Source organism: Bombina bombina, chromosome 3 (genome assembly GCF_027579735.1).
Source record: "Bombina bombina isolate aBomBom1 chromosome 3, aBomBom1.pri, whole genome shotgun sequence".
Taxonomy (NCBI): domain Eukaryota; kingdom Metazoa; phylum Chordata; class Amphibia; order Anura; family Bombinatoridae; genus Bombina; species Bombina bombina.
The window spans coordinates 963,902,920-963,923,575 of record NC_069501.1 but is presented as its reverse complement, the minus strand read 5'-3'; the positions used below and the strand labels follow the sequence as shown (position 1 = coordinate 963,923,575).

The following is a 20,656-nucleotide window of genomic DNA, read 5'->3' as shown; positions in this document are numbered from 1 at the left end:
CTCTTCAAACAGCACTGTGCTCTGACTGCACTGGAAGTTTTCCTTAACACAGTACTTCCCGAACAAAGTTTTATGTTTGAAGAGAACAGTCAAATATGGAGCAGCACTGCATTTATTGTTGACTGGCTGTCAGGGATTTTTTTCATGGGACATTTTAAAAGCGAATTTGCAATGCAATTTTCAACTGCTGCACTATAATTACAACTTTAAAATTGCTTTTATTCTCCAATTAATCAACACATTGCAATATTGAACTGGTGCTTCAGTGTTACTGCCTAATTTAAAATGTAATTTTATTTCAAAATGATCTGCAGAAAACTTTTTACTAAGAAAATCTCATCGCAGAAAGTGGAGAAAAGTTCTGAGTTGCCAATCTCTATTCAATTAAAAAAGGGCTTGTTAGGCACTATAGGTGTTATCCAACAACCAAAACTTTTAGGGCCTTCTGTTAATGCTTTTAATCCTTGTTGTTGTGAGTTGGTACAAAATTAACTGGATGCTCAAGCCCATTTAAGCAGACTCTCTTATCATGGTGTTTTCCAGTGCACATAGTAGGATAAGAGAGAGAGGTGTAGTTCTAGGTACTCCCGGAGAGGCCACTGATTAGGCCAAACATGTAAAGAGGAAACAGACGTCCTGGCACTTCCAAAAAAAACAGGTGTGACAAGGAAGATAAAGCTTCACAAAAATGTATTTCATTCAATTAAAAACATTAACATTAAGAACAAAATAAGATGGGAGGACTTTGGCCCCTCTGCATCAGATGCGTTTCATGCTGAGTTAGCACTTGATTACCTGGTTTTATACGTGGTATACTTTTAAGAAAATTTAATTGGTTCTTGTGCTTGAGTATAAAATATGCTAATTTTAATTAGAAATTGTTTTTTTGCTTTGTATTGATCTAGTAAATACGAAAAAAGTTTTTTTTGTTTTTTAAGATTTTTAAAAATGTAATTTTCTTTTCGTAGGTTCCAAAGATTTAGTTGTGAAAGCCCAAGTTCTTGCTGGTGGCAGAGGAAAGGGCACTTTTGAAGGTGGTCTTAAAGGAGGCGTAAAGATTGTTTATTCGTAAGTTCTTTCTGTCATGCATGTTGTGGTGTTTGGGGGTAATAAAAATAACAGTATATTTTTTGTTTCACTAATCTGTACTAACGACTTGTGAGCCTCATCATAAATAGTGAAATAGTGCTGTCAGGCAAACTAATATAAAGTGAGGGGTGTGTGCTACTACTAAGATTGTTAGTGATGTGGCATCTGGCTGTACTACCTACCCTGTCCAGAAAGAGAAATCTCTTCTAAGGTTAAGGTCCACAGTATAGCACAATAAATAAATGCGCTCATGGTGGTGCAACATTTACACTTAAACAAAAAAACAAAAAAACCTCCATACTTTAGAAACCATTTTCTAACAGTAGCTGCTCTATATAATGCAGTGCTGCAAATGTGAACAAGTCATCTTATCATAATGTCCTTCTTAAATTTGCAGAATTTTTAAAAACCCAATTTGCTTGGGACTAGAATAATTTTTACATAAATTAATCAAGAGCCATTTTATTATGCTCTGAAAGAATACATTCATTTAGTAAATCGCATGTTAAAGAATTGAATTTCTCTTGTAAGGTGTATCCAGTCCACGGATTCATCCTTTACTTGTGGGATATTCTCCTTCCTAACAGGAAGGGGCAAAGAGAGCACACAGCAGAGCTGTCCATATAGCTCCCCCTCTAGCTCCACCCCCCAGTCATTCTCTTTGCTGGCTCTAAGCAATAGGGTCCCTCTCGGGAGGGTAAAGTGAATGTGGTGTTAGAATTGTAGTTTTTGTTTTCTACAAGCAAAAGTTTGTTATTTTAAATGGTACCGGTTTGTACTAATTTACTCTCTAGCAGAAAAGAGATGAAGATTTCTGCAGAGAGGATGATGATTTTAGCATGTTGTAACTAAAATCCACTGCTGTTCCCACACAGGACTGAGGAGTACCAGAAAACTTCAGTTGGGGGGGAATGGTTTGCAGATTAGACTGCAATAAGGTATGTTCAGTCATTTATTTCTAGACAAGACTGTGATAATGCTAGAAGAGACTGACGAGATCCCCATGAGGGAAGGGTAAGCTTTATTCAGAGACTAAGTATGGAATTACAAGCTTACATAACAGGGCTAATTTATGCTGGTTGACACTATTTTATGGCAAGTTGACACTTTTTTATGGCAAACGTTTTTTACTAATATCGTTTTTTTTGAGACACTTTGAAGGGCCTTTTGGTTTTCTTTCAGGGGTTGTTACCCACATGGCTAATATTATAACTCTTGGGAGTGTTTCTTAGGCCTCACAGCACCAGAATAAGGTGGGAGGGGCCTAATTTCACGCCTCAGATGCGCAGTTAGATTGACTAGATCTTCAGAGAAATTGAGTAAAATGGACAAGTATCTAGAGGTCCCTGTTTACACTGATGCGTTTCCGGTCCCTAAGAGGATTGCGCATATCGTTACTAGGGAGTGGGATAGACCAGGTGTTCCCTTTGTTCCCCCTCCTGTTTTTAAGAAAATGTTCCTCATATCTGACCCCATGCGGGACTTGTGGCAGACGGTCCCTAAGGTAGAGGGGGCTGTTTCTTCACTTGCTAAACGCACAACCATACCAATTGAAGACAGTTGTGCTTTTAAAGACCCTATGGATAAAAAGTTAGAGGGTTTACTTAAGAAAATTTTTGTTCAACAAGGTTTTCTTCTCCAACCTATTGCGTGCATTATTCCTGTAACTACTGCAGCTGCTTTCTGGTTCGAGGCGCTGGAAGATGCGCTCCAGACAGAGACCTCATACGAGGACATTATGGATAGAATTAAGGCCCTAAAGCTGGCTAATTCTTTTATCACAGATGCCGCTTTCCAACTAGCTAAGTTAGCGGCAAAAAATTCAGGTTTCGCCATTTTGGCGCGCAGGGCGCTATGGCTAAAGTCCTGGTCGGCCGATGTGTCGTCAAAATCCAAGCTCTTGAACATCCCTTTCAAAGGAAAGACCCTCTTCGGGCCTGAATTGAAATAGATTGTTTCAGAAATCACTGGGGGTAAAGGCCATGCTCTCCCTCAGGACAAATCCTTTAAGACAAGGAATAAACAAAATAATTTTTGTTCCTTTCGGAATTTCAGGAGCGGTCTCGCTTCATCCTCTCCTGCTGCAAAGCAAGAGGGTAATGCTTCACAACCCAAGGCAGCCTGGAGATCTTACCAGGGCTGGAACAGGGGTAAACAGCCCAAAAAGCCTGCAGCTGCCACCAAGACAGCATGAAGCGGTAGCCCCCGATCCGGGATCGGATCTAGTAGGGGGCAGACTCTCTCTCTTCGCTCAGGCCTGGGCAAGAGATGTTCACGATCCCTGGGCATTAGAGATTGTATCCCAGGGATATCTTCTAGAATTCAAGGACTCTCCTCCAAGGGGAAGGTTCCACATTTCTTGTCTGTCTACAGATCAGACAAAGAAAAGAGGAGTTTTTATCCTGTGTAGAAGATCTACATACAATGGGAGTGATCCACCCAGTTCCAACTGCGGAACAAGGGCTGGGTTTTTATTCAAACCTGTTTGTGGTTCCCAAAAAAGAAGGAACTTTCAGACCAATCCTGGATCTCAAAATTCTAAACAGATTCCTCAGAGTCCCATCATTCAAGATGGAGACCATTCGGACAATCTTACCAATGATCCAGGAAGGTCAATATATGACTACCGTGGATCTAAAGGATGCATACCTACACATTCCTATCCACAAAGATCATCACCAGTTTCTCAGGTTCGCTTTTCTGGACAAGTATTATCAGTTTGTGGCTCTTCCCTTCGGGTTGGCCACTGCTCCCAGAATTTTTACAAAAGTGCTAGGGTCCCTCCTGGCGGTTCTAAGACCGCGGGGCATAGCAGTGGCGCCTTATCTAGACGACATCTTAATTCAGGCGCCGACTTTCCAAAGAACCAAGTCTCACACGGAAATTGTGTTAGCTTTTCTGAGGTCTCATGGGTGGAAGGTGAACATCGAAAAGAGTTCTCTCTCCCCCCTCACAAGAGTTCCCTTTCTAGGAACTTTGATAAACTCGGTAGAAATGAAAATATTTCTGACTGAGGTCAGAAAGTCAAAACTCTTAACTACTTGCCGAACCCTTCACTCCAATCCTCAACCATCTGTCGCTCAGTGCATGGAGACAATCGGACTAATGGTAGCGGCAATGGACATAGTCCTTTTTGCTCGAATACACCTCAGGCCACTGCAACTATGCATGCTCAAACAGTGGAATGGGGATTATGCAGATTTGTCTCCTCAAATACAGTTGGACCAGGAGACCAGAGATTCTCTTCTCTGGTGGTTGTCTCAGGATCACCTGGCGCAGGGAATGTGTTTCCGCAGACCAGAGTGGATCATCGTAACGACTGACGCCAGCCTGTTGGGCTGGGGTGCAGTCTGGGACTCCCTTAAAGCTCAGGGCTTATGGTCTCGGGAAGAAGCTCTTCTCCCGATAAACATTCTGGAACTGAGGGCGATATTCAACGCTCTTCAGGCATGGCCTCGGCTAGCTGCGGCCAAATTCATCAGATTTCAGTCGGACAACATCACGACTGTAGCTTACATCAACAATCAAGGGGGGACAAGGAGTTCCCTAGCAATGATAGAAGTAACCAAAATAATCAGGTGGGCGGAGGACCACTCTTGCCACCTCTCAGCAATTCACATCCCAGGAGTAGACAACTGGGAGGCGGATTTTCTAAGTCGTCAGACTTTTCACCCGGGGGAATGGGAACTCCACCCAGAGGTGTTTGCCCTACTGACCCAGCGATGGGGCACTCCGGAGTTGGATCTGATGGCGTCCCGTCAGAACACCAAACTTCCTCTCTACGGGTCCAGGTTCCAGGATCCCCAGGCGGTGCTAATAGATGCTCTAGCAGCACCTTGGTCCTCCAATCTGGCCTATGTTTTCCCACCGTTTCCTCTCCTCCCTCGTCTGGTCGCCAGAATCAAGCAGGAGAAGGCTTCAGTGATTCTGATAGCGCCTGCGTGGCCATGCAGGACTTGGTATGCAGACCTGGTGGACATGTCATCTGTCCCACCTTGGACTTTGCCAATGAGGCAGGACCTTCTAATACAAGGTCCTTTCAAGCATCCAAATCTAATTTCTCTGCGTCTGACTGCTTGGAGATTGAACGCTTAATTCTATCAAAGCGTGGTTTCTCTGAGTCGGTTATAGATACTCTGATTCAGGCTAGAAAGCCTGTCACCAGGAAAATCTACCATAAGATATGGCGAAAATATCTTTATTGGTGTGAATCCAAGGGTTACTCATGGAGTAAGATTAGGATTCCTCGGATATTGTCCTTTCTCCAAGAAGGATTAGAGAAAGGATTGTCAGCTAGTTCTTTAAAAGGACAGATATCTGCTTTGTCTATCCTTTTACACAAACGTCTGGCAGAAGTACCAGATGTTCAAGCGTTTACTCAGGCTTTAGTCAGAATCAAGCCTGTTTATAGACCTGTGGCTCCGCCTTGGAGTCTAAATTTAGTTCTTTCAGTTCTTCAGGGGGTTCCGTTTGAATTCCATAGATATTAAGCTTTTATCTTGGAAAGTTTGGTTTTGGTATCTATCTCTTCTGCTCGCAGAGTTTCAGAGTTATCTGCCTTACAGTGTGATTCACCTTACCTGATTTTCCATGCAGATAAGGTAGTTTTGCGTTCCAAACCCGGTTTTCTTCCTAAGGTTGTGTCTAATAGGAATATTAACCAGGAAATTGTTGTTCCTTCTCTGTGTCCTAATCCTTCTTCAAAGAAGGAACGTCTGTTACACAATCTTGATGTGGTTCGTGCCTTAAAGTTCTATTTACAAGCAACTAAGGACTTCAGACAAACATCTTCACTGTTTGTTATCTATTCTGGTAAGAGGAGAGGTCAGAAAGCGACTGCTACCTCTCATTCCTTTTGGCTGAAAAGCATCATCTGTTTGGCCTATGAGACTGCTGGCCAGCAGCCTCCTGAAACAATTACTGCTCATTCTACCAGAGCAGTGGCTTCCACATGGGCTTTCTCCTGTTAAGTGTAGTCAGTCCACGGGTCATCCATTACTTATGGGATATTAACTCCTCCCCAACAGGAAGTGCAAGAGGATCACCCAAGCAGAGCTGCTATATAGCTCCTCCCCTCTACGTCACACCCAGTCATTCTCTTGCACCCAACTAATAGATAGGATGTGTGAGAGGACTGTGGTGATTAAACTTAGTTTTTATATCTTCAATCAAAAGTTTGTTATTTTAAAACGGCACCGGAGTGTGTTGTTTTTCTTCTCAGGCAGAATTTGAAGAAGAATCTACCTGAGTTTTTTTGTATGATCTTAGCGGACGTAACTAAGATCCATTTGCTGTTCTCGGCCATTCTGAGGAGTAAGGTAACTTCAGATCAGGGGACAGCGGGCAGGTTCACCTGCAAAGAGGTATGGAATTGACTGAGAAAATACTGCTAATACCGATATAATGTAAGTACAGCCTTAAATGCAGTAGTAGCAACTGGTATCAGGCTGATATGTATGTATGTTTACACTTCAGTATTTCTGGGGAATGGCACTTCACTGGGAAAATACTGTATGCATATAACTTTTAGCCTAACTTGCAGTGTGAACGACTAGCAGCAGGCTTTTAATGACATTTCATAAATTAGATTTTAAACGTTTGCTGGCATGTTAAATCGTTTAATTATCTGAGGTACTTGGTGAAAAATTGTTTTGGGCATTATTTTCCACATGGCTGTCGTTTGTTTTAAATTAAAACAGTTTACTGAGCTTCCCTCACTGTTGTATTGTGAGTGGGTGGGGCCTATTTTGGCGCTTTTACTACGCATCAGAAATTCAGTCACAGTCTGCCCTTTTCTCCCTGCATGATCCAGGACGTCTCCACAGAGCTCAGGGGTCTTCAAAACTAGTTTTGAGGGAGGTAATCACTCACAGCAGACCTGTGAGACTGTGCTTTGACTGATAAAAAACGCTTATATTTTCAATTGTTATACGTTTTTTCTGATATTAAGGGTTAATCATCCATTGCTAATGTGTGCAATCCTTTGCTAAATTTATGCTTTTACTGTGAAAATTTGGTTTCTATAACTAATCCGGTTCATTGTTATTCAACCGTGACAGTTTTTCTGTGCTTCTTAAAGGCACAGTAACGTTTTGCATATTGCTTGTAAATTTAGTTGAAAAGTATTTCCAAGCTTGCTAGTCTAATTGCTAGTTTGTTAAACATGTCTGACACAGAGGAATCTCTTTGTGCAATATGTTCAAAAGCCAAGGTGGAGCCCAATAGAAATTTATGTACTAATTGCATTGATGCTACTTTAAATAAAAGTCAATCTGTACATGTTAAGCAACATTCACCAGACAGCGAGGGGGAAGTTATGCCGACTAACTTGCCTCACATGTCAGTACCTGCATCTCCCGCTCAGGAGGTGCGTGATATTGTAACGCCAAGTACATCAGGGCGGCCATTACAAATCACTCTACAAGACATGGCTAATGTTATGACTGAAGTTTTGTCTAAATTGCCAGAACTTAGGGGTAAACGAGATCACTCTGGGGTGAGAACAGAGTGCGCTGATAATGCTAGGGCCATGTCTGATACTGCGTCACAATTTGCAGAACATGAGGACGGAGAGCTTCATTCTGCGGGTGACGGATCTGATCCAAATAAACTGGATTCAGACATTTCAAATTTTAAGTTTAAGCTGGAAAACCTCCGTGTATTGCTAGGGGAGGTGTTAGCGGCTCTGAATGATTGTAACACAGTTGCAATACCAGAGAAAATGTGTAGGTTGGATAAATATTTTGCGGTACCGACGAGTACTGACGTTTTTCCTATACCTAAGAGACTAACTGAAATTGTTACTAAGGAGTGGGATAGACCCGGTGTGCCTTTCTCACCCCCTCCTATATTCAGAATTTTTTTTCCAATAGACGCCACTACACGGGACTTATGACAAACGGTCCCTAAGGTGGAGGGAGCAGTTTCTACTTTAGCTAAGCGTACCACTATCCCGGTGGAGGATAGTTGTGCCTTTTCAGATCCAATGGATAAAAAGTTAGAGGGTTACCTTAAGAAAATGTTTGTTCAACAAGGTTTTATATTGCAACCCCTTGCATGCATTGCGCCTGTCACGGCTGCGGCAGCATTTTGGTTTGAGTCTCTGGAAGAGACCCTTGACTCAGCGCCATTAGATGAGATTACACACAAGCTTAGAACCCTTAAGCTAGCTAATTCATTTATTTCTGATGCCGTAGTACATTTAACTAAACTTACAGCTAAGAATTCCGGATTCGCCATTCAGGCACGCAGAGCGCTGTGGCTAAAATCCTGGTCGGCTGATGTAACTTCTAAATCTAAATTACTTAACATACCTTTCAAGGGGCAGACTTTATTCGGGCCCGGTTTGAAAGAAATTATCGCTGATATTACGGGAGGTAAAGGCCATGCCCTGCCTCAAGACAGAGCCAAACCTAGGGCTAGACAGTCTAATTTTCGTGCCTTTCGTAACTTCAAGGCAGGAGCAGCATCAACTTCCTCTGCTCCAAAACAGGAAGGAACTGTTGCTCGCTACAGACAAGGCTGGAAACCTAACCAGACCTGGAACAAGGGCAAGCAGGCCAGAAAACCTGCTGCTGCCCCTAAGACAGCATGAAGTGAGGGCCCCCGATCCGGAAACGGATCTAGTGGGGGGCAGACTCTCTCTCTTCGCCCAGGCTTGGGCAAGAGATGTCCAGGATCCCTGGGCTTGGAAATCATATCTCAGGGATATCTTCTGGACTTCAAAGCTTCGCCTCCACAAGGGAGATTTCACCTTTCAAGGTTGTCAACAAACCAGATAAAGAAGGAGGCGTTTCTACGCTGTGTACAAGACCTTTTACTAATGGGAGTGATCCACCCAGTTCCGCGGTCGGAACACGGACAAGGGTTTTACTCAAATCTGTTTGTGGTTCCCAAAAAAGAGGGAACCTTCAGACCAATCTTGGATTTAAAGATCCTAAACAAATTCCTAAGAGTTCCATCGTTCAAAATGGAAACTATTCGGACAATCTTACCCATGATCCAAAGAGGTCAGTACATGACCACAGTGGATTTAAAGGATGCTTACCTTCACATACCGATTCACAAAGAACATTACCGGTATCTAAGGTTTGCCTTCCTAGACAGGCATTACCAGTTTGTAGCTCTTCCCTTCGGGTTGGCTACGGCTCCAAGAATCTTTACAAAGGTTCTGGGCTCTCTTCTGGCGGTACTAAGACCGCGAGGAATTTCGGTAGCTCCGTACCTAGACGACATTCTGATACAAGCGTCAAGCTTCCAAACTGCCAAGTCTCATACAGAGTTAGTACTGGCATTTCTAAGGTCGCATGGGTGGAGAGTGAACGAGGAGAAGAGTTCTCTCTTACCACTCACAAGAGTTCCCTTCTTGGGGACTCTTATAGATTCTGTAGAAATGAAAATTTACCTGACAGAGGACAGGTTAACAAAGCTTCTAAATGCTTGCCGTGTCCTTCATTCCATTCAACACCCGTCAGTGGCTCAATGCATGGAGGTAATCGGCTTAATGGTAGCGGCAATGGACATAGTTCCTTTTGCATGCCTGCACCTCAGACCGCTGCAATTGTGCATGCTAAGTCAGTGGAATGGGGATTACTCAGATTTGTCCCCTACGCTGAATCTGGATCAAGAGACCAGAGATTCTCTTCTATGGTGGCTTTCTCGGCCACATCTGTCCAGGGGGATGCCCTTCAGCAGGCCAGACTGGACAATTGTAACAACAGACGCCAGCCTACTAGGTTGGGGCGCTGTCTGGAATTCCCTGAAGGCTCAGGGATCATGGACTCAAGAGGAGAGTCTCCTTCCAATAAACATTCTGGAATTGAGAGCAGTTCTCAATGCCCTTCTGGCTTGGCCTCAGTTAGCAACTCTGAGGTTCATCAGGTTTCAGTCGGACAACATCACGACTGTGGCTTACATCAACCATCAGGGAGGGACAAGGAGTTCCCTAGCGATGATGGAAGTATCAAAGTTAATTCGCTGGGCAGAGTCTCACTCTTGCCACCTGTCAGCGATCCACATCCCAGGAGTGGAGAACTGGGAGGCGGATTTCCTAAGTCGCCAGACTTTTCATCCGGGGGAGTGGGAACTTCATCCGGAGGTCTTTGCCCAAATACTTCGACGTTGGGGCAAACCAGATATGGATCTCATGGCGTCTCGCCAGAACGCCAAGCTTCCTTGTTACGGGTCCAGGTCCAGGGACCCGGGAGCGGTCCTGATAGATGCCTTGACGGCACCTTGGACCTTCAGGATGGCTTATGTGTTTCCACCCTTCCCGATGCTTCCTCGTTTGATTGCCAGGATCAAACAGGAGAAAGCATCGGTGATTCTAATAGCGCCTGCGTGGCCACGCAGGACCTGGTATGCAGATCTAGTGGACATGTCATCCTGTCCACCTTGGTCTCTGCCTCTGAGACGGGACCTTCTAATTCAGGGTCCTTTCAAACATCAAAATCTAATTTCTCTGAAGCTGACTGCATGGAAATTGAACGCTTGATTTTATCAAAGCGTGGATTTTCGGAGTCAGTAATTGATACCTTAATACAGGCTAGGAAACCTGTTACCAGGAAAATTTACCATAAGATATGGCGTAAATACTTACACTGGTGCGAATCCAAGAGTTACTCATGGAGTAAGGTTAGGATTCCTAGGATATTGTCTTTTCTACAAGAAGGTTTAGAAAAGGGTTTATCTGCAAGTTCTTTAAAGGGACAGATCTCAGCTCTGTCCATCCTTTTACACAAACGTCTGTCAGAAGTTCCAGACGTTCAGGCTTTTTGTCAGGCGTTGGCTAGGATTAAGCCTGTGTTTAAGACTGTAGCTCCACCGTGGAGCTTAAATTTAGTTCTTAATGTTTTACAGGGTGTTCCGTTTGAACCCCTTCATTCCATTGATATCAAGCTGTTATCTTGGAAAGTTCTGTTTTTAATGGTTATTTCCTCGGCTCGTAGAGTCTCTGAGTTATCAGCCTTACATTGTGATTCTCCTTATCTGATTTTTCATTCAGATAAGGTAGTTCTGCGTACTAAACCTGGGTTCTTACCTAAGGTAGTCACTAATAAGAATATCAATCAAGAGATTGTTGTTCCATCATTGTGCCCTAACCCTTCTTCAAAGAAGGAACGACTTCTGCACAATCTAGACGTAGTCCGTGCCCTGAAATTTTATTTACAGGTAACTAAAGATTTTCGCCAAACTTCTTCCCTGTTTGTCGTTTATTCTGGACAGAGGAGAGGTCAAAAAGCATCTGCTACCTCTCTATCCTTTTGGCTTCGTAGCATAATACGTTTAGCCTATGAGACTGCTGGACAGCAACCTCCTGAAAGGATTACAGCTCATTCTACTAGAGCTGTGGCTTCCACTTGGGCCTTTAAGAATGAGGCCTCTGTTGAACAGATTTGCAAGGCTGCAACTTGGTCTTCTCTTCATACTTTTTCAAAATTTTACAAATTTGACACTTTTGCTTCTTCGGAGGCTGTTTTTGGGAGAAAGGTTCTTCAGGCAGTGGTTCCTTCCGTATAAAGACCCTGCCTGTCCCTCCCGTCATCCGTGTACTTTAGCTTTGGTATTGGTATCCCATAAGTAATGGATGACCCGTGGACTGACTACACTTAACAGGAGAAAACATAATTTATGCTTACCTGATAAATTCCTTTCTCCTGTAGTGTAGTCAGTCCACGGCCCGCCCTGTTTTTTATGGCAGGTCTAAATTTTAAATTATACTCCAGTCACCACTGCACACTATAGTTTCTCCTTTCTCGTTTGGTTTTCGGTCGAATGACTGGGTGTGACGTAGAGGGGAGGAGCTATATAGCAGCTCTGCTTGGGTGATCCTCTTGCACTTCCTGTTGGGGAGGAGTTAATATCCCATAAGTAATGGATGACCCGTGGACTGACTACACTACAGGAGAAAGGAATTTATCAGGTAAGCATAAATTATGTTTTTAAACATGAGGCTTCTGTTGAACAGATTTGTAAGGCAGCGACTTGGTCTTCGCTGCATACTTTTTCCAAATTCGATACTTTAGCTTCTTTGGAGGCTATTTTTGGGAGAAAGGTTTTACAAGCAGTGGTGCCTTCCATTTAACTTACCTGTCTTGTTCCCTCCCTTCATCCGTGTCCTAAAGCTTTGGTATTGGTATCCCACAAGTAAAGGATGAATCCGTGGACTGGATACACCTTGCAAGAGAAAACAGAATTTATGCTTACCTGATAAATTACTTTCTCTTGTGGTGTATCCAGTCCACGGCCCGCCCTGGCTATTAAGTCAGGTAGATTTTTTTTTTAAACTACAGTCACCACTGCACCCTATGGTTTCTCCTTTGGCTTCTTAACCTTTGGTCGATGTAAGCTTGTAATTCCATACTTGGTCTCTGAATAAAGCTTACCCTTCCCTCATGGGGATCTTGTCAGTCTCTTCTAGCATTATCACAGTCTTGTCTAGAAATAAATGACTGAACATACCTTATTGCAGTCTAATCTGCAAACCGTTCCCCCCAACTGAAGTTTTCTGGTACTCCTCAGTCCTGTGTGGGAACAGCAGTGGATTTTAGTTACAACATGCTAAAATCATCATCCTCTCTGCAGAAATCTTCATCTCTTTTCTGCTAGAGAGTAAATTAGTACAAACCGGTACCATTTAAAATAACAAACTTTTGCTTGTAGAAAACAAAAACTACAATTCTAACACCACATTCACTTTACCCTCCCGAGAGGGACCCTATTGCTTAGAGCCGGCAAAGAGAATGACTGGGGGGTAGAGCTAGAGGGGGAGCTATATGGACAGCTCTGCTGTGTGCTCTCTTTGCCACTTCCTGTTGGGAAGGAGAATATCCCACAAGTAAAGGATGAATCTGTGGACTGGATACACCACAAGAGAAAGTAATTTATCAGGTAAGCATAAATTCTGTTTTTTCACACATGCTCAAATTTTGAATAAGGAGTTTGAGAAACTTCTTTAACCTTTAAATTCTACAGTTGTTATAACCATTAGCTTTGCTTAATTGCCTTATTCACTCTTTTGGTATCTAAAGCACATATTTTTTTTAAATACTGTAATTTTTTTATTTTATCGTGTGTGTGTATATGTATGTATGTATATGTATGTATATATGTGTGTGTGTGTATATATATATATATATATATATTTCTTTCATGTAATTAGCAAGAGTCCATGAGCTAGTGACGTATGGGATATACATTCCTACCAGGAGGGGCAAAGTTTCCCAAACCTCAAAATGCCTACAAATACACCCCTCACCACACCCACAAATCAGTTTTACAAACTTTGCCTCCTATGGAGGTGGTGAAGTAAGTTTGTGCTAGATTCTACGTTGATATGCGCTCCGCAGCAGGTTGGAGCCCGGTTTTCCTCTCAGCGTGCAGTGAATGTCAGAGGGATGTGAGGAGAGTATTGCCTGTTTGAATTCAATGATCTCCTTCTACGGGGTCTATTTCATAGGTTCTCTGTTATCGGTCGTAGAGATTCATCTCTTACCTCCCTTTTCAGATTGACGATATACTCTTATATATATATATACCATTACCTCTGCTGATTTTCGTTTCAGTTCTGGTTTGGCTTTCTACAAACATGTAGATGAGTGTCCTGGGGTAAGTAAGTCTTATTTTCTGTGACACTCTAAGCTATGGTTGGGCACTTTTTTTTATAAAGTTCTAAATATATGTATTCAAACATTTATTTGCCTTGACTCAGGATGTTCAACATTCCTTATTTCAGACAGACAGTTTCATATTTGGGATAATGCATTTGAATCAATCATTTTTTTTTTCTTACCTTAAAATTTGACTTTTTCCCTGTGGGCTGTTAGCCTCGCGGGGGCTGAAAATGCTTCATTTTATTGCGTCATTCTTGGCGCTGACTTTTTTGGCGCAAATTTTTTTTTCTGTTTTTGCCGTAATACGTGTCGCCGGAAGTTGCGTCATTTTTGACGTTCTTTTGCGCCAAAAGTGTCGGCGTTCCGGATGTGGCTTCATTTTTGGCGCCAAAAGCATTTAGGCGCCAAATAATGTGGGCGTCTTATTTGGCGCTAAAAAAATATGGGCGTCACTTTTGTCATTTTTTTATTGCTTCTGGTTGCTAGAAGCTTGTTCACTGGCATTTTTTCCCATTCCTGAAACTGTCTTTTAAGGAATTTGTTCAATTTTGCTTTATATGTTGTTTTTTCTATTACATATTGCAAGATGTCCCACGTTGCAACTGAGTCAGAAGATACTTCTGGAAAATCGCTGCCTGGTGCTGGAGTTACCAAAGCTAAGTGTATCTGCTGTAAACTTTTGGTAGCTGTTCCTCCAGCTGTTGTTTGTATTGAATGTCATGACAAACTTGTTAATGCAGATAATATTTCCTTTAGTAAAGTTCCATTACCTGTTGCTGTTCCGTCAACATCTAATACTCAGAGTGTTCCTGATAACATAAGAGATTTTGTTTCTAAATCCATTAAGAAGGCTATGTCTGTTATTCCTCCTTCTAGTAAACATATAAAGTCTTTTAAAACTTCTCATTGTTCAGATGAATTTTTAAATGAACATCATCATTCTGATTCTGATAATAGTTCTTCTGGTTCAGAGGATTCTGTCTCAGAGGTTGATGCTGATAAATCTTCATATTTATTTAAAATGGAATTTATTCGTTCTTTACTTAAAGAAGTCCTAATTGCATTAGAAATTGAGGATTCTGGTCCTCTTGATACTAAATCTAAACGTTTAGATAAGGTTTTTAAATCTCCTATAGTTATTCCAGAAGTTTTTCCGGTTCCTGGTGCTATTTCTGAAGTAATTTCCAGGGAATAGAATAATTTGGGTAATTCATTTACTCCTTCTAAACGTTTTAAGCAATTATATCCTGTGCCATCTGACAGATTAGAGTTTTGGGACAAAATCCCTAAGGTTGATGGGGCTGTCTCTACTCTTGCTAAGCGTACTACTATTCCTACGGCAGATGGTACTTCCTTTAAGGATCCTTTAGATAGGAAAATTGAATCCTTTCTAAGAAAAGCTTATTTGTGTTCAGGTAATCTTCTTAGACCTGCTATATCGTTGTAAACTACAGAGGTTTACAATGGCACTACTGTGGCAGTCCCCACAAATATTAAATCAGTTAACGTCCTACTTGTTGCGTTTAAATTCTGCCTCAAGTAGAGTGAATTACGTTTACAAACTGTGGGTTGGTGCTCCGCATTAATTGGAACTATAGCAAAAAGGAAGTGGATAGAAGATCCACTGACAGAATGCAGCTAGCACTCTATGCCTAGGCTGAAAAGGCGTACGATCCGGTTATAGTTAAAACATAACTTTTATTAATAAGTTGATTAAAATACGCACAAACATACATACATATATTAAAATAACCACTCTGTTGCGAGATTCTGTATAAAGGTGATGGCTAGATATTTGTAATATGGGCCTAAGGTATTGGATGCCGTCACCTATAGAAATATAATAATTAAGATTTAGTAAATTAGGGGACTCGTTCTCGTCACCTGTGATCAAGTAAATGTAATGTAGGGAGACAGAGTTAACTTGCTAATTTTACGTATATCCAATGTATATTACGATAATGCTCAGTCTGAACTCAGCTCCCCTACATATATATGTCTGTTAGTATTATGGTGTACACACTATCTCTTGCACAGTGGGTTTATTAAGAAACCAATGCTTAATCTTGTAATCGACTAAATATTCCTGACTGGTAATTTTGTGAGTTTAGAATACCTAGGCATTAGACACCTTCAATAAATAAGTGCATATATTGGCGCCTGTACCATTCTGTCAGGAGTAAATATTGTGATCCACTGTGAATTGTATCAAGTATAATATGATTCTATTAGATTCCTAAGAAAATGCATTCCGTGTGTGACTGGTGGGTTAGTTTAGAAAATAATGTTATTCCATTTGTTAGGGGTTATCAGGGTCAGATTCATTCAATGTCTGGTGTTGTGTGTTAGAGACAATCTGGACAATTTATATTTCGATTGTACCTTCTAAATAAACGGTACTTAGTGATATGTTGTCTCATCCTTTGCCAGAATTGCGATATACGTCTTTGTTGCACTGAGTTAATTCTGCTGTATACCCGCTTTTACCGATCTTATAATGTATTCCTGTTTATATACACAGGTTATGGGTTTTAATCTTTATTGCACAGAGTTGATTCTGTTTGACATTTACTTAGACTTCTCGATCATATCGTATTTTCCTGTTTATGCACACAGGTTTATAAGTTGTACAACAATGCTTCAAATCCACTAACTAGGTTAGTACTGACATGGAAAAGGTCCCTGTGTTCTATGTGCGCCGATTATGAAATTTACATCAATAGTTCACATATGTTAACTGTGTAAATATCTATATAGGAGGGTCCCTTTTGTTCTAATAATTCTAAAAGACATAGAACTAATGGTGTGCTTTGTTTTGTGTAATCACGGTATTCTGTCAGTAACAATCTGTTAGTTTCAATCACAGTTTCTATCACAGTATATGTCAGTATCGGTCTGTTAGTTTCTATCCTGTGATTCGAACTCTTTAATGATGTGCTATTCACAGTTCATGTTTGATTTTAGTAAGCACTTGATCTTTCTGAGTAGCTATATCTGAATAGGATTAATTAATCAGAAGGTTTCTGAATAGTTCATATGTGTATTATAATTCTACAATATCTAGATATAATACTATAGTCGCGGTAGTTAAAGCGCTACACCTTCATGCTACGTTTCATGCTTAAATTTTTAAATAATGCCATCTATAGTTCAAGCTATAAGTAGTAAGTGTTTATAATATTGTCATAAACTTGTTTTGTAGAGGCATATATATATGTTGCTTATGTATCAACTGCGGTTCGGGATTACTTAAGTACAACTGTGTGATTATATAGATTAACTTTAAGGAGCGTTGGTATATCTGAGTGGGTATATCAGATATTGATTAATATTTTATCTGGTAAGTGTAATATAGAATTTCTTTCTATGTAACTTAAAGATTGGCAGTTCTCCCCTTAAATAAAATATTCTATCCTGATATTGACATAGTGTTGAGTTCCAGTATTTTTAGGAATACTACGTTAACTAACAATGTCGTTTCTTTGTCATATTGTGTACTAAGTTGAATATCTACTTTAGTATATTAGAGATTGTCACGTCTCTCTGCCTAGCTATACACTGTGATACCGCTGATTGCGGTTCAGCGTTATAAGTGACAGGCTGTAGTAACAGCTAATTGTGATTCAGCGTTATGATTAGCAGGCTGTAGTGACCGAGTCGTTTCACGAGTTACCCCAGAATGAAATTTTAAACTAATACATTTTAAATTCTAGTTTTCATTGTTTACTAAATTTTAACGGAGTGGTACTAAAAGAGCGTCTTACTGCTGACGCGTTTCGCCCAAAACTGGGCTTTTTCAAAGGCAGCGAGCCCCCGACAGTGACGGTTGGACCTAGTGAACTAGCCTTTATCAAGAAATCATAATAACTTAACTGTATCCAAGATAAAACAAGAAATGGATCCTAACCAAAGAATTAGGATATGTAACCACTAATAAAATGGTGAATCCCAAATAAGCAACAGAGGTAGCAGTAAAGGTTAGAAATATATGACAAGAGGCATTAGTATTTCTATGATAACCAAAATAAAAATGCAGTGATCAATATCTACCATCTGCACCTCTATCAAAATAATATGTAAAGCTTCTCACAATCATCTTTCATAATCCCATCCTCTTGGAATTGTTTAAAACTCGGTGGTACACATATACTGTAGATCTGAACCCCTTAGGTGATTAACAGCACCAAAGATAATAAGGTTACAACCTGTATTAATGCTTCAAACCGATCACAGATGACACAATAAAATTATCCAGAACAACATCAGCAAGTATAAGGATAGATCATAAGAGAAAAGCCTATATACAACAATGCATATAAAGCATAATTAAGATTTTACTAATAGTACAAGAGCTAAGTAAAAATAGAATATACATTGAATACAAAAAAATTGCACACTATTGGTGAGAATTACTCACCGTCATTAATGATGGTATATACCACCTTAACGATGGAGTCGTTAAGATTGACAAGTGGATAACCAATAGAATTTACGAGAAGGCGGAACTTCCGGTTCACGGCGCCTTAAATAAGGTCACTGTCGGGGGCTCGCTGCCTTTGAAAAAGCCCAGTTTTGGGCGAAACGCGTCAGCAGTAAGACGCTCTTTTAGTACCACTCCGTTAAAATTTAGTAAACAATGAAAACTAGAATTTAAAATGTATTAGTTTAAAATTTCATTCTGGGGTAACTCGTGAAACGACTCGGTCACTACAGCCTGCTAATCATAACGCTGAATCACAATTAGCTGTTACTACAGCCTGTCACTTATAACGCTGAACCGCAATCAGCGGTATCACAGTGTATAGCTAGGCAGAGAGACGTGACAATCTCTAATATACTAAAGTAGATATTCAACTTAGTACACAATATGACAAAGAAACGACATTGTTAGTTAACGTAGTATTCCTAAAAATACTGGAACTCAACACTATGTCAATATCAGGATAGAATATTTTATTTAAGGGGAGAACTGCCAATCTTTAAGTTACATAGAAAGAAATTCTATATTACACTTACCAGATAAAATATTAATCAATATCTGATATACCCACTCAGATATACCAACGCTCCTTAAAGTTAATCTATATAATCACACAGTTGTACTTAAGTAATCCCGAACCGCAGTTGATACATAAGCAACATATATATATGCCTCTACAAAACAAGTTTATGACAATATTATAAACACTTACTACTTATAGCTTGAACTATAGATGGCATTATTTAAAAATTTAAGCATGAAACGTAGCATGAAGGTGTAGCGCTTTAACTACCGCGACTATAGTATTATATCTAGATATTGTAGAATTATAATACACATATGAACTATTCAGAAACCTTCTGATTAATTAATCCTATTCAGATATAGCTACTCAGAAAGATCAAGTGCTTACTAAAATCAAACATGAACTGTGAATAGCACATCATTAAAGAGTTCGAATCACAGGATAGAAACTAACAGACCGATACTGACATATACTGTGATAGAAACTGTGATTGAAACTAACAGATTGTTACTGACAGAATACCGTGATTACACAAAACAAAGCACACCATTAGTTCTATGTCTTTTAGAATTATTAGAACAAAAGGGACCCTCCTATATAGATATTTACACAGTTAACATATGTGAACTATTGATGTAAATTTCATAATCGGCGCACATAGAACACAGGGACCTTTTCCATGTCAGTACTAACCTAGTTAGTGGATTTGAAGCATTGTTGTACAACTTATAAACCTGTGTGCATAAACAGGAAAATACGATATGATCGAGAAGTCTAAGTAAATGTCAAACAGAATCAACTCTGTGCAATAAAGATTAAAACCCATAACCTGTGTATATAAACAGGAATACATTATAAGATCGGTAAAAGCGGGTATACAGCAGAATTAACTCAGTGCAACAAAGACGTATATCGCAATTCTGGCAAAGGATGAGACAACATATCACTAAGTACCGTTTATTTAGAAGGTACAATCGAAATATAAATTGTCCAGATTGTCTCTAACACACAACACCAGACATTGAATGAATCTGACCCTGATAACCCCTAACAAATGGAATAACATTATTTTCTAAACGAACCCACCAGTCACACACGGAATGCATTTTCTTAGGAATCTAATAGAATCATATTATACTTGATACAATTCACAGTGGATCACAATATTTACTCCTGACAGAATGGTACAGGCGCCAATATATGCACTTATTTATTGAAGGTGTCTAATGCCTAGGTATTCTAAACTCACAAAATTACCAGTCAGGAATATTTAGTCGATTACAAGATTAAGCATTGGTTTCTTAATAAACCCACTGTGCAAGAGATAGTGTGTACACCATAATACTAACAGACATATATATGTAGGGGAGCTGAGTTCAGACTGAGCATTATCGTAATATACATTGGATATACGTAAAATTAGCAAGTTAACTCTGTCTCCCTACATTACATTTACTTGATCACAGGTGACGAGAACGAGTCCCCTAATTTACTAAATATTAATTATTATATTTCTATAGGTGACGGCATCCAATACCTTAGGCCCATATTACAAATATCTAGCCATCACCTTTATACAGAATCTCGCAACAGAGTGGTTATTTTAATATATGTATGTATGTTTGTGCGTATTTTAATCAACTTATTAATAAAAGTTATGTTTTAACTATAACCGGATCGTACGCCTTTTCAGCCTAGGCATAGAGTGCTAGCTGCATTCTGTCAGTGGATCTTCTATCCACTTCCTTTCTGCTATATCGTTGGCTGATGTTGCTGCAGCTTCAACTTTTTGGTTGGAAGCTTTAGCGCAACAAGTAACAGATCATAATTCTCATAGCATTATTATTCTTCTTCAACATGCTAATAATTTTATTTGTGATGCCATCTTTGATATCATTAGAGTTGATGTCAGGTTTATGTCTCTAGCTATTTTAGCTAGAAGAGCTTTAT

At 40.2% G+C, this 20,656-nt stretch overlaps 1 protein-coding gene across 1 annotated transcript in view; it reads left to right on the top strand.

Moving 5' to 3' along the window:
• Nucleotides 1–20,656, top strand: part of SUCLA2 (succinate-CoA ligase ADP-forming subunit beta) — a 406,626-nt gene that overhangs the window by 86,970 nt on the left and 299,000 nt on the right. The window contains exon 3 of the mRNA XM_053705501.1: nucleotides 969–1,068. Within this exon, the coding sequence (XP_053561476.1) occupies nucleotides 969–1,068 (100 nt within the window). The remainder of the gene's footprint in view (nucleotides 1–968; nucleotides 1,069–20,656) is intronic.